At 38.3% G+C, this 15475-nt stretch overlaps 1 protein-coding gene across 1 annotated transcript in view; it reads right to left on the bottom strand.

Moving 5' to 3' along the window:
- LOC103509087 (alpha-tocopherol transfer protein) overlaps window positions 1-13393 on the bottom strand; it is a gene marked incomplete in the record, with an annotated part of 40284 nt that extends 26891 nt beyond the window's left edge. Inside the window, 1 exon segment of the mRNA XM_026823514.1 lies at window positions 13114-13393. Coding sequence (XP_026679315.1) covers window positions 13114-13126 — 13 coding nt within the window.
- Window positions 13394-15475: the final 2082 nt, after the last annotated feature.

The following is a 15475-nucleotide window of genomic DNA, read 5'->3' as shown; positions in this document are numbered from 1 at the left end:
AAAATGGCGGTTTACATCGTTTGGCGAAAGAAAATTTCAGAAAAGTCGTACCATTTTCCAGTAGTACAGGAATCGTACTCTTTATTGCTAATCAGTTGAGTTTTATGATCCCGAAAGTGGTTTTTCCTGTACTACTGGAAAATGGTACGACTTTTCCGAAATTTTCTTTCGCCAAACGATGTAAACCGCCGTTTTGCATATTGCCTTATGGTCAGTCAGCTAATTTTCGCACTCCTTATGGCCAATCAGTTGAATTTTGTGTAATCAGTTTTTTAGGTATACCCAAAAAATTGTACTATACCGGGTGTCATAGTGGTTTCACCTAGAGACCACCTTACTGAACCGTGTGTCATAGTGGTTTTGCACAGAGACCACCTAATATCTCGCAAATGGTAAGTTTTTTTAAAAAAATATCGAAAAATTTGGTTTCCTGGGCTCTTTTTACCCCTAAAAACATATTCACATCAAAAAATTCGGAGAAAAATTAATTCGTGACACAAAGGGTTAAATTTCCTATCAATCAGCTGATTTCGTTAACATGTCATGGTCTGAAAAGTTATAAAAAAGATCACCGTCTGCGAATTTCCTCATACCTCTGTGGCAAATCATAAACAAACACAGAGGTATTCCTTATCGATTTTTCAAATTTGCAAAATTTTCAAATCTTCTGATAAGAGATAACTGTCTGCTGGTTATCTGCTTTTTCTTCGGTTTTTACAGCCTCAGTGATAAGAAAATGAAAATCTGTGGCCCTAAACTGTCCCTTTGTGGGCTCGTCATAAGTGCTTGGGGCATTGTCCAGTTGGTAAGTGTCTTTTCTAGGTTGTACCTACCCATACAATCACACCCTTTTTGCCGTATGTGTTTGTGACAATATCCCAATCAATAATGAACTTAAAAGCTTTAAACCTAGAATTTAGGATTGGCTATCCAGTCAAAGGAACACCAGAATGGAGTAGGTGGTGCTTCGGAAGCACTGCTTCCAAGACTCAGGATTGGTTACACTCGGATGACACACACTCACTTTTTCAATCAAGAACCCTTGTGTTGGTGCGGGGATATTCTCACTACCTACCAACATATTCTTGTCTGCGCTACCGATACCCACATTTCTACCTCTTCACCCTGACATTCCACCCTTCCTGACAATGTTAAGTGAGTTTAATTCCAACACTCCACCTAATCAACTGAATATAACTTGAGAGTATTAGTGCAAATGACCTACTGTCATTAGTGTGTTAACAATTCTTTCTCCTATCCTTTCATCCTTCTTTCTTCGATTTCGGAATGATAAAACCTCTGTTGTTACAGTTCCCCCCTAAAGCTCTTTTTTTTTACTTACTGTTTCACAATTCAGACATTTGGTCTCGCTGGTCAGAATCCCCTGGAAAATCTCATGCACCCAGGTTGGTTCCTCAAAGCCAGAACTACTGTGGTTATCACCTCCTCCCCCGTCGGGTGCACTCAGTTTAGACTTGGCATTGCTCTGAGGTCGCTCAGATAGGATCACCTCGTTGATGTGATTGATGAGGAAATTGAGAAACTCGTGGGCGTCCTGCTGCATGTAGTTGTCAAACTCATCTGAGGAACAGAGATCAAGTTCAAGAATAAGGCTGCATTCCCACCCAAGGGAGATTTTATCCTGAAGGGAGGTTTGTTCCCAGAATGGCTGGCTTTTTTCTATCCTGTCTTCCTTCTCTCTTCAATTTCGGGATGATAAGACCTTAGCAGTTAGAGTTTCCCCTGCCAAACCTCTTTAAAAATAAATAAATAATAATAACAAGAGTAAGGCTACAGTTCTAAAGGTGTGTCCACACATAGTCAACTGTTGATTCACATCAATCAACAGCTGTCAACTGTGTGGACACACATTCATATTGGGTAAGATTCCTTGATGGCACAACTATGTAAAAAAATAAAATAAAATGCATTGAATTCCCCAGCACCTATAAGAATTAGATATTAGTCCTTTATTTGGTGTATGCCCCCCCCTTTTTTTTATACTAAATATTTGTTTTCTCTACTGGGGGAACTGAAAAATTGATGATTCTCTTACATACTTAATCATATTCAAGATTTAAAATTGTACCAGTTTTAAAGCTTTCAAGCTAACCTTTTATTTTTTTTTTTTTTTTTTTTTACAAACTGACCTGAATTATTTTCTGTTCCAGAAATGGAATGACTCACACTCAATCAAACCCTTCAATGCAATGAACCCAGAAAAACCTAACTGAATTGCTCAAGAGTACTCAAGACTTTTTCATTAATCTTTAGTACTTGGACTTGAAATCAAATAGACAGTACCTATACAATAATATAAGTGTAATAATACTAATGATAAAAGTATATTTTTTCCACTATGTTCATACACATAAAAGGTTAAATAAGTTTAGTAGTGTTAAAAATACTATCCAATGGTTAAAATTAATAGAGAACGTAAAAATTAAAATACAGACTCTAATAAATATCAAAGAATAAATGAAAATTAAAATGAAAGACTTAGAGGTAATAATAACATGTAAAACGAAAATACAGTACATCAGACAAAAGGTCAGTGACAGGACAAGAAATAATGAGTACAAACCTAAAAACTAGCCTTTTATTTTTTTTTTTTTTTTTTTTTACAAACTGACCTGAATTATTTTCTGTTCCAGAAATGGAATGACTCACACTCAATCAAACCCTCCAATGCAATGAACCCAGAAAAACCTAACTGAATTGCTCAAGAGTACTCGAGACTTTTTCATTCATCTTTAGTACTTGGACTTGAAATCAAATAGACAGTATACAATAATATAAGTGTAATAATACTAATGATAAAAATATATTTTTTCCACTATGTTCATACACATAAAAGGTTAAATAAGTTTAGTAGTGTTGAAAATACTATCCAATGGTTAAAATTAATAGAGAACGTAAAAATTAAAATACAGACTCTAATAAATATCAATGAATAAATGAAAATTAAAATGAAAGACAAAGAGGTAATAATAATAACATGTAAAACGAAAATACAGTACATCAGACAAAAGGTCAGTGACAGGACAAGAAATAATGAGTATAAACCTAAAAACTAGATAAAAGAGTCATTCTCATTCACTTAATCCTTAATGTGTTATCTAGTCATGTACGTGAGACAAGACAGCGTTTTGTCAATATCACCTTTTATATCCCTCGCATAAATTCAAACTTTATTTGTTTACGTTTTGATCCACTCTTCTTCTTACTAAATTCAAAATGTAGGTAACATATTCAATTGTTCTTATTCGCATAACATTCCATTTCCTTTCTTCTTTACCTTGGAACCGCTTTTATTTTACTTCAAGACACATTCTTTCATTTCCATGCCTCTCAGGGGTCAGAAAAGCTGTCAGAAAATTTCCGCCCCGGCGGGGATTCGAACCCACCGAGTTGAAAGTCAGTTATTCAAGGGCTTATTGGCACAGTTATTCTACTCAAGGGCTTATTGGCACAGTTATTCACTTGCAAAGTGTGGGTACATTGGTGGTGTAGTGGTCAAGGCGCTCGCCTGGTAAACAGGAGGGCGTGGGTTCAATCCCAGCCGAGGTATGGAATTTTATCCTCAATATAATTTGAGAATTTGACCACAATAATAGTAGTAGCCTACTGCTGGAGTAAAGGGACTTTACAGTCCTATGCGAGCAGTATAAATAAGCACTATTATTATTATTATTATTATCATCTCAGCCACAGAGGTGGCCTCTCCTTATTTATTTGTAAATATTTTGTTTAGTTACAGATTTTGAACAAAAGTAAAGAATCAAACAATTTAGCACCTATTTCTATTCGTTTTAATCTTTAAATTTCAAATCCTATAGGTATTCTATCTTACTAATACTTGTTTTAACGTCACTGTATCTCTGATCTACCAAGGTTTTTAGTCGTCGAGGGCAAAACCCTCCCTTCAACGGGCTACGCCCATCCTGAGTAGGGCCAAGAAAAACCAGCACCCGAATGCTCAGGTAGCAGGGTTTATACGCGACCTGGAAAAACTGGAAAACCGGGAAAAGTCACGGAATCTGAAAATCGACCAAAAAGTTATGGAAAATCGTGAAAATTTAAAGAAAACCTGAAAAAGTCATGGAATTCGCCACCCGATCAAAATTTAAAAATGTCCAAATTAAATACCTATCAAGTTTTTCCAAAAAACGGCCTGCGGCACATTCCCCCTCATATTCCTTGACGTACTCGGTACTGCATATTGCATATTTTATTTAAATGAAGGGGTAATCTTACTGATTTTTAAGTACCTCCCTCTAATTTTCTGGAAAACTCATGGAAATTTTCCGGAAAAGTCATGGAATTTCATTTCGGGAAAAGCGTATAAATAAACCCTGGATAGTCACCAATCCGGATATCAACCACACACAAAACGTTGCGTTGCTCAACTTCAGCAATCTTTTAAGAACTGGCACTTTAAACGTGATATCGCCGCTAGCTCTCCTGGAGTCTTGTATCATGAACATGGGTTTCAACCTTTTAACATCGGTTTACCTATTGTTCACATGGATGTCAACATTAGTTTATCTGTTAACAATGTTAACATGGGTTTCAACATTAGTTTATCTGTTAACATGGATGTAAACATTAGTTTTTTTTTTTTTAAGAGGTTTGACAGACTGACAGAGGGAACTGTAACTGCTATTGTCTCGTCGTTCCTCGCATAAAACACCTCGAAAAATTTCACGACTTGACTTGGACTCGAACCACCAACCACCTGATCCGAAGCCCAATTTCTATTTAGTCTCTTACCTCATCCAAGTGTTTATCGCGAGCGCTCACGGCTTCCGATATTTTAGCGCGGAGAACTTTAGACCTTGCGCCAACGATACAGATATGCGCTAAGAAGCGCGTCTCAGTTTTTCCCACTCTGTCCACCTGTTTCTTTCTATCGCCGCGCCGAATTTTCCTCCAAAAACAACACGAACAACAAAACAAACAACAACAGTACACCAACAACAAAACAATTCAATCCCAGCCGAGGTATGGAATTTTATCCTCAATATAATTTGAGAATTTGACCACAATAATAGAAGTAGCCTACTGCTGGAGTAAGGGGACTTTTCAGTAATTTCAGTCCTATGCGAGCAGTATAAATAAGCACTATTATTGATATTATTTTCCCGATCCACTCAGGCTATGTGTATTGGGAAGGTAGTTAGTCTGTCACTGAATGAAGGGTAAAACCCCCGTCACTCAAAACCTTAGCACTTATATATACAGTGACGTAAAATGTGTTCCACATAATATGTCAAAATAAGGCCTTGGTTAGACTGCGGAGGTACAAGGACTTTTCTGTCCCCAGCAACACAGAACTCTTCTGATTTGAGTAGCTTGCCTAGGTCATCGTGTAGGGTGCACTTTGGATATTTGGAAAACTGGGGAAGAAAATATTTGTAAAAGTAAGAACAAAATCATAATTTTCGAAGTTTGCACCTAGTTGGTTTAGGCATGTAGGAAGAGTGGGGTGCAATAGTCCACAAATCGGTTTCGTTTAATTTGAAAAAATCGGCCATCGAAATTTTCGAGAATCGGACATTGGTGATTACGTTTTCGGCTATTTCGAGTGGCACTGTTCCAGAATTCACAAGGTCGGAATGTTCTTTCAAATCCTCCTCAGGAATCGCTTCTAGCTTTTCCTCTTTGTTTACTGTATTACATGAGAGATTTCCGCTGATACTTGTTTTCACGTCACTTTGTCGATCGCTGACGGAAAATCCATCGTACACAGTAGCAAAACTCCCATTGAGACATACACTTGTGTCCGACTCTTTTTTTAGGACATTTCCATCCGAATTTCCATTAAGATCCACACTTGTGTTAGGAGAGTCAATTTCCTGTGAATTTTCATTCGTGACAAGAGATGGTGATGCTTGCAGAGAATTTTCACGCTGATCACACACATCTTGCATGCGACTTGTAGAAGAGGACATTGAAGTGCGAGGGGTTGCCAAAGCCAAGAGGGTACATTTTGAATGAGACTTTTCTGTAAAGCAAAAATAAGACAATAGAACATTTGCTTTAATATTGCAGTACTTTTGACGCGCTAAAGCAATTTCTAAATACAGTGATATTTTCAAAACGTTTCAGAACATTACCTGTTTTCACATTGAAGTCAATCCATCTCAGCACAGCAGAAAGGATATCGATTTCACGAGCGTAGAAAAGGTCCGACTCCAGCAGGTCCATAAGAACACCATGCTCAATACGTAGGAAACTTTCATGCTGTATAAGTTCCCCGGCATTTTGGTGCAGGAAATTTGTCACTCTCTCGGTAAGCGTGTGGATATTATGTGTATCCGCTGTATTGATCAAATCATGTGAATGATACAATTTTTTTGACCCCGCCGGGAATCGAACCCGGGTCGCCCGCGTGCAAGGCGAGTGCAGTGACCACTACACCATGGGAGCTGACTTGTACTGCTCGAATAAAACTTGTCCATTTACCTTAGCAGAAAAAATATTGTTGGAGTAAAATTCCATATTTTGACTGGGATTGGACCCGCGACTTCCTGATTACTAGCCGAGCACTTGACCACAGAGCTAACAAGGCAGGGCACTTCGAGGTTTATGGTAATGTGAACACAACAGGTACTTAAAGCTAATGTAAATATAAAAATATCATTACGGAAATATGGAATCTCTTATGAGATTCAATCATGCACGAGTATGAAGGTACTTAAAATCAAATAAATAAAAGCTGCCTTACACCTTATTTTGTTAGGTGCTTATAGTATTACTCATCACAGCATCAATAATGCTACTCATCACCCACACTTTGTAAATATATCGATTAATGCCCGGTTTCAGGAACCTAACAAGTCAATGGGTTAGTTTCACTAATATTTTTTCAGCCTCTCTAGAAGGCCTGTTAAGTTAACAACCTGTTAAGTTCCATTTGATTTGTATAGGCTTAACAGAGCTGTTAGGCTAACAAGCTGTTAGGAACAGAAAAGAAGGTTGGTGAAACCTATCCAATTCAGGAACCTAACAAGTCAATGGGTTAGTTTCACTAATATTTTTTCAGCCTCTCTAGAAGGCCTGTTAAGTTAACAACCTGTTAAGTTTCCATTTGATTGTATAGACTTTAACAGAGCTGTTAGGCTAACAAGCTGTTAGGAACAGAAAAGAAGGTTGGTGAAACCTATCCAATACCTATTGGAGACCAGCTAATGTTTTTGATGGATACCTAACTGTCAAAACTCTGGCTAACTTAATGGTACATAAGTACAGTGGTACATCTATGAAATCGTACATAATAAGCAGAATGATTAAGTAAGTAGATTGTTATAAGTCCGGTAAATACTCGTACACATTGTCTTTCAAGCGGGTCTCTCGAGAGATCGTTTTTCGTGTGTACCCGATATTTGCGTAATATTCAGGTCCAAACGGGCAAATTTGCGTAAATATCGCATGCACACGCAACTGTCTGTCGAAAGACCAGGCTGAGAGACAAATTGTACTATGTGTACCAGACTGCATTCTGCATTACAATTTTCCTGTACCTAGAACTATATGTATAATTTGCTCCCCAAAGCAGATTCTAAAGCTGTGTTTACACATAGTCGACGGCCGTCGACCGACGAGGTCAATCTATGTTGTCGAGGCAGTGTGGACGGCTTCAGTTGACATCGATCGACGGCTGTCGACTTTGTGTGGACACAGCTTAACATTGTCATTCTCACTGGAACTTGGCGGGGCACATCACCGCCTGTTCAAGTTCGTGACTTTCTTAAATCATTTATTATTCACGGACTTTCGATTTTTCTTGTTTAATGACCCCTAATTTCTGTCCTTGACACCGCACAATCCATTATCAATAGTGGGATGAATACGTGCTTACAATGCTAACAAGTGTCTGTAGGCATGTATAAAAGCTTTCTTTTAGCATTGCTGAAATATTAGGCTTTTTGCTGAAACTTGTTGATCACAAGATTATTGGTCAAAGTGACTCAGAGAATCAGGTTGGATTTCTGGGAATTCACAATCGCATTTTTGGGAGGGGTTGCAGTTTTGAATCTGCCAGCCTAGTCAAGCTTGGAGGGTAGCGCGTCTGCCATGTAAGCGCTAGGTTGCGGGCTTGAATTCTGTATTAACACGACAAAACCATCGTCACATTACAGTATATCATCTCGGTTTTCTTCTGCTAATGGATGGGAATTCCACTATACTGTAGGCATCTGTCCACAAATAGATATAGATTAGATTTAGAAATAATTCATAGCTGTTCTAGGCGTTCCGTACCAACATGATAAAGTAGCTTCCTCAGTGACTTAATTCAAAGTCAAATCACTAGCACACGTAGAATCTAAAGGTGGGTCTACACAGAGTAACGTGAAACCGTACACCGCACCGCCTCGACAACATAGATTCACCTCGTCGACCAATGGACTGTTTGGACACAGCTTAAAGGATATGTAGGTACTAGGAATTATAACTTTATAACTTCGGTTCTGCACCCAAGAATTCCAAGTGTGTTTGTCGAATGCAGACAGATTCTGTAACTTGACCCAGTAACCTCGACTTAAGAAGTTGAAACTATCGAAGTGAAGTGCCAAACCTGACTTGAACGTTATAGCTACGCTAGGACCTCAAACACTATAACGTCAGAAACACGTGAGGACAAACAACTCTGACCGAATACTTAGATGCAGAAGAACACGAAGAAATTTATACATAAAGAAGAAACTTGTACTCGAGTCTTAGTGAGGGGCCATTCCAAACAATCAAAGGATTTTGGTGGAATGAACGATAGTGAGTACGAGTTTCAGGCTATGTCGAGGCATCGCATGGTGTAGTGTAGACGCTGCTTAATGGTGCAAACAGGATTACAGATAGGTATCCACGTGAGTTAAATTAAAGGTAAGTTGGATTTCAAACACCAACTTGTACGTAGGAGGTTCGTGATATGTCCGCGGACATGTTTCAGTCATTACGCACCTTGAAATTCACCACAAATCTGCAAAACTACCTACATGAACCTAAAAGTAATGGTCTAGACTAGAGTTTGAAACCAGAAACAATAAAATTACCGAGGTACGAGTACTTCCACATGCCTGGGGGACTTCAAACAGGGAGGATACCAGCCTGAATTTTCCCTTGCTAAAGAAACAGCGAAGGTTGAATGCGAAGGGCATACACACGTAAAATTTTTGTGGGCAAAACCAAATGTCAGCAAAAAGCAGTCACTCTACCTAAGGCTGATTGAGAGGCTGACGAAAAACACGAGAAAAGGCGAAGAAGGGAAGTGTAGGTATAACATAGAACTTGTTATACCTACATCTTGAATTAAGCATCATTGAACGTGGATGCTACCCGGATCGGTGACCTGGGCATTAATCGGCCCCACTTAGACTGTGGGAGGTCAATGTGAGAAAGTGCGTAGCTTTTCGCCGAATGGACTGAAATCCGTCGATATAAAAACCAAATAGGTATACGACGATGTAAAACCCCAACAACATTGTGTCTACAGCTCGTTTACAGATAAACAATGGGTACTTCATGAACAATTTTGTGATAAGCGACACAACATGTTTGATAAGGGGAATCACAACATAATTACTGTGTCATGACCAATCGATTCAGAAATGATACTGATGCACGTATGACGGGATTGAGGTAAAATACTGCAAATGCCTCCTTTCCATTGCTTTCAGGGGTAAATGGACGGACTTGAAAGCTACGTAAATACATGGCTACGGAGGTTGCGTGATATTAGAATCGACCCTGAAACCTTCATGGAATTCATCGTTCCTCCGTCAATACTCTGTCTATGACAGTTATTAGACCTCGCGTTCCTTGGCTTTTGACTTTCAAACCTTGAACGTTCGCAAAAGTTAAACTTGACTTTTAAAAAAATCAACGTTATCACTTTCGGGGAAAATTAGGTACCCTATTTCATAGAGTTGCCTCGAATTATGCTAGTGATAAGAACGAGGAAAATTTAGTGTGAAGTTGTGAACATGATTTGCAATCATGTTTTTGTGCAATAGGTAAGTAGGTACCTCGGACTCGGGATGCCCGTGGATCAGACGTAGTAAAAGTAGGTAATAGGGTGATAATTATGGTCTAATAGGTCAAGTATGGAGTTCCTAGGTAGAGAATGCTTTGTATGATCAATAACAGAGAAAATAATTTAGATAAAGCTTGAAATCAAAATACCTTCTAGATGAATCTCTATTTTTCCTGAATCATTCATACACTAATAAATGGAAATTTCTCCAGAAAGCAAAATGTTTCGACCTCGCCCAGAATTGAACCTGAACCTGCGAAGTGTTAGCGTGATGACCACGTAAATTTTATTTATAATTTCGTATTGTTTTTCACATTTATATTGGTTATATTAATCATCCAGATTTTCCAATAACAAATTAACAAAAAGGTTAGGTTAGATTAGGTTAGGTTAGGTTTTTTGAATTTGAATTTGCTTTATTTACAGGTTAGGTTAGGTTAGGTTAGGTTTTTCACACGGAAATTATTGGCAAGGTAAATTAACCCGAAAACCGCCAAAAAGCGGTCCCAACCCAACCCAACCTAACCTAACCCAACCCAACCCAACCCAACCCAACCTTTTTTTTAGAGCCCTTCACCCCGGAAACCGAATTAACATTATACTTCAGGGCTTCAGGGTAACCCAACCCAACCTAACCTAACCTCACCTAACCTAACCTCCCAGCTCGGGCGAATTTTTTTTTCGGCTGGAGCGTAAAATGAATTTTTTTTTTTTGACGGAAGAGAAGCGCTCTGGCCGCGAAAACTGAATTCACATTTCATATCACTGGGAAATCTATGATCGCCTGTTGTTGCTTCAGTGTAAATGACTACGCCGCATGCGGCATGGTTGCCTAGAGTCCCTTAGCAACAGGCAACCGGCAACAAGCAATCCGCCGCAGGTCGCTGTTGCCTGTTGCTAGGTTAGGTTGCCCCAGTGTAAAGGTACCTTAAGACAAGTTTGAAGAACAAGTATTCATAATTAATTAATTAATGACATGCAGCGATATCAGGAAACATCGAGTGGGAAAATCTAACCAGTTAGAAAAGGGACTAGAGTGTAAATGGTTGAGGAATTGCAACAGTTGGAAATGTAAAAGCGTTGGGAAAAAAGGAAGAGATAAGAAAAGACTACAATGAGGAAAACTTTGTGGAAAATTCCAAGGAAAATATTATAAGACCAAAAATCCTCGAAAATGTTCTGCAGTATCAGCAGTCTTTAATAAAATTGCGCTTTCTAGTGATCAGAGTGGCTGCATTTTCCAAGGTGATTGCTCTATACTTGGACAAATAACAGGTCAGTCGTTCATGTAGCATAGGCAGAGAGTAGTCTCTAGCTAGATGGCATATTTCACATAGAGTTTCAATCAGGTGATCCCATAGATTCAGGTCAAAGCCGTAGATATATTTCAACACGGCCGAGAAGCTGGCTGAGTATTTTACATTGTGTAATGTGATTTCCTTGTCGGTATTTTCCTGGAAATAAAAATAGATGAGATTATTATTTGGTTTGATGGAGGGAACTGTAGAGGTGTGTCCACACATGTGTCATAAATCTAAAATTATAAAGTCGAAATCCCTCCCCAAAGTGCCACCTCTTAATAACCCTCACCCAGCTCAGGAGCACCAGAGCACCACACCTCTACGCCGGCCGGCAGGTAATTCATCTTCAAAAGAGCTACCGAGGTGAGTTCCCCCGCTTCATATTGGTTTGGTTTTTCCTTCGCGCCTCACACCCAACACCATCAATTACCTTGAAGTGGTCCTGTATCAGAGAGGTGAATTGGTCACTGGCACCACCCAGTATATGGCTCTGGGCGGGAAATTTCTTCCCGTTGACAACAAATATGACATCAGCCAGGTCTGCATTGAGATAATCATAGTTGTATCTTAATATGTGACGATCCAGATAGGAAATACAAGGTGGCTCCGTGCGCAATGTGGACATACTGGAAAGAAAATCGCATGAAAAGTAAAATGAAATTTAGAGAAAAATAGACAATACATCCATTTTATTTTACTTCTTCTTTAATGGATTTGATAAAAGGAACTGTGATGTCAAACCCACTTGAGTGGGAAGAGTAAAAGAAGAAAATAAAAGGAATTGTGACAACGGAGGTCTTATCGTCCCGAAATAGAAGAAAGACAGAATAGGAGAAAGCTAGTCGTTCCGAGAAATACCAAACCTGGTACTTGTGCAGAAGTCACGTCCGTGGAATATTGCTACCAAAGGAACTGGCACAAGGCACAAACAAGCAGTGACCAGTGTTATTATAGGCTATAGGGTTAGGTTAAATGCAAGAAGGAGTTTTCACAATTAGAGCAACTGTATATGTGTATAAATATTATAAATAAAAAAGTTATTTTCCACTCTTTCGTCCTAAGGAAAAGACAGCGGACGCTGAGGAAATTACAAAAAAGACATGACTAGATAATAAAAAGTAATAACTATGTAGATAATAAGCTCCACCACTTAGATGTGGACTTACAAAACTATCTTCAAATGGGACTATGCCCTACCAGCCCTCTGAGAAAAAAGGGTCTTATCGTCCTGAAAACGAAGAGAGAAGGACATGATAGGAGTAAGCCAGTCGTACCAAGAACGAACCTTATCTGTTTGCTCCACAGTACGTCTCAGGACTTGAGTGGGAAGAGTAAAAGAAGAAAATAAAAGGAATTGTGACAACGGAGGTCTTATCGTCCCGAAATAGAAGAAAGACAGAATAGAAGAAAGCTAGTCGTTCCGATAAAGTGGAATATTGCTACCAAAGGAACTGGCACAAACTTGCAACAGTTGGAAATGTAAAAGCGCTGGGAAAAAAGGAAGAGATAAGAAAAGACTACAATGAGGAAAACTTTGTGGAAAATTCCAAAGAAAATATTATAAGACCAAAAATCTTCGAAAATGTTCTGCAGTATCAGCAGTCTTTAATAAAATTGCGCTTTAGCCGCTTTGGTAGTTTGAAAAATGCTTTCGAAGTAAATTTGCAATGGTTCACTATCAGCATAAAGCCAAGGTCACTAGAAAAAGCAAGGGAATTTCCCAAAAACTAAAAATCCATGTTTTAAAACTAAAATCACAAACCCCCAGACAATTCTTACCAATAGTAGTCATGGTGAAAAAATCTGGTCTCCCTGACCTGCACTCAGAATCAACCTTATTGGTCACAAAATGTCGAGAAAATTTTCAAATAATTATATACGTTATTTAAAAACATGAAAAAACAACAACAAATAAATACGGAAAGACAAACGAATTGAACTGGCGAAGTAACCGGTATAACGTATTTAGCTAGACTGACTCAACAAACTGACTATCAGGTTGACTAGAGAAACGAGCAACTAGGTATTTTGAACACTCGATTCGAGGTCCTTATGACTAACCAGTTTTTTAATGAATGACGATCCTGGCGAAGTAACCGGTATAACGTATTTAGCTAGACTGACTCAACAAACTGACTATCAGGTTGACTAGAGAAACGAGCAACTAGGTATGTATTTTGAACACTCGATTCGAGGTCCTTATGACTAACCAGTTTTTTAATGAATGACGATGGTGTTATTATAGGGTTAGGTTAAATACAAAAAGGAGCTTTTCTTTTCCACGGACGTGACTTCTGCATAATTACCAATTAGTTTAAGATAAAGTTCGACCCGGGTGGAGATCCCACGACTTAGCACTTACAAGGCAGACACGCTCTCTTCTGAGCTAACTAGCCTGTTACATGATACATTTTAGCAGACAGCACGGAATTCTATCCTGGGGTTACAGGTTCGATCCCCGTAACACAAATTGACCAAAAACTAAAATACATTTGCCCTTACCTTATCGTAGAGATGTGCGAAAAATTACAGCTTCAGAGGGTTCCTTCCTTAATCCTCCGTTAATTCCAAGTTTTGAACTTGCACACAATAATGTGAGAAGAAAACTTTGGACACAGCAGGCATTTCAATTTTATTCGAATTAAAAGTCGTGCACAGGACCGGTGAATTTTAACCGGCTTATAAACTGAATTTATGAAAACGTCTACCAAAATTTAATTAATTCTAGGGCAGATTATTAAATTTAATGACCTATCAAATTAAGTTATATGGATTACCTTGAGCTAACTAGCCTGTTACATGATACATTTTAGCAGACAGCACGGAATTCTATCCTGGGGTTACAGGTTCGATCCCCGTAACACAAAACCTGACTTATAGCCCCTCTAATTGACCAAAAACTAAAATACATTTGCCCTTACCTTATCGTAGAGATGTGCGAAAAATTACAGCTTCAGAGGGTTTCTTCCTTAATCCTCCGTTAATTCCAAGTTTTGAACTTGCACACAATAAAGTGAGAAGAAAACTTTGGACACAGCAGGCATTTCAATTTTATTCGAATTAAAAGTCGTGCACAGGACCGGCGAATTTTAACCGGCTTATAAACTGAATTTATGAAAACGTCTACCAAAATTTAATTGATTCTAAGGCAGATTATTAAATTTAATGACCTATCAAATTAAGTTATATGGATTACCCATTCAATAAGTAATGAAAAAATGATCAAACAATCTAATGGGCATCCTGGCTAGATAACTAGTAGGCTAAAAAATCAGAAGAACTTATAAAATCGCTTTGTACGTGTACGACACAAAGTCACGGATATATCACGTTTTATATTAATTTTACATTTTATTTTGTGACATTGTAACCGTAAAGCACAAGTGCCAACTGAAAACCACTCGTCTGAAATTACTAAATGAAAAGAAAAAAAAATCTCTGTGAAACAAAACAAATGAGCTGTGATACTTCGGATTATTACCAAAATCATATAGAATACATAGTAGCATTTTATTTTGTGACATTGTAACCGTAAAGCACAAGTGCCAACTGAAAACCACTCGTCTGAAATTACTAAATGAAAAGAAAAAAAAAATCTGTGAAACAAAACAAATGAGCTGTGATACTTCGGAGTTCGGATTATTACCAAAATCATATAAAATACATATGTAGTACTCTTCAGTAGACTTGTTCCTAGATTGATATGTTTGTATCTGTTCCAACTTTAAACCCAAACAATAACTACAGGGGCGATCTCATCAGGGGGCTCATTCGGTACCATTAGTCCCAGGCACGACCTCAAGGGGGAGGAATCAGCAGTTCCTAATTTAGGTAAAACTTCTTGTGACCACAATACATACATAGCAGATACATACAAAAGACCACATAGGTACAATCTACCAGGACATGACTTCTAATCCAGGAGTTGGGGTTCGAGTACCCAAAATGAAAACATTAAAAAACCGAATTTCAAAGTGGATATTGGCAAAAACCCGAGATAAACAAAAAATTGCAAGTTTTTTTCTTCTGTTAAGGTGAAAAAACACAACTACTTTCGTTTGATCAATGGATAAGGAAAATACAAAAAGTACAATTAGAATAAGGAAGGTAAAAAAAAGAGCGGAGAAAGTTAAGGTGAAAA

The sequence above is a fragment of the Diaphorina citri genome, unplaced genomic scaffold, assembly GCF_000475195.1.
Source record: "Diaphorina citri unplaced genomic scaffold, Diaci psyllid genome assembly version 1.1 scaffold22, whole genome shotgun sequence".
Classification (NCBI taxonomy): Eukaryota; Metazoa; Arthropoda; class Insecta; order Hemiptera; family Psyllidae; genus Diaphorina; species Diaphorina citri.
This window is presented reverse-complemented; position numbering and strand designations above follow the sequence as displayed.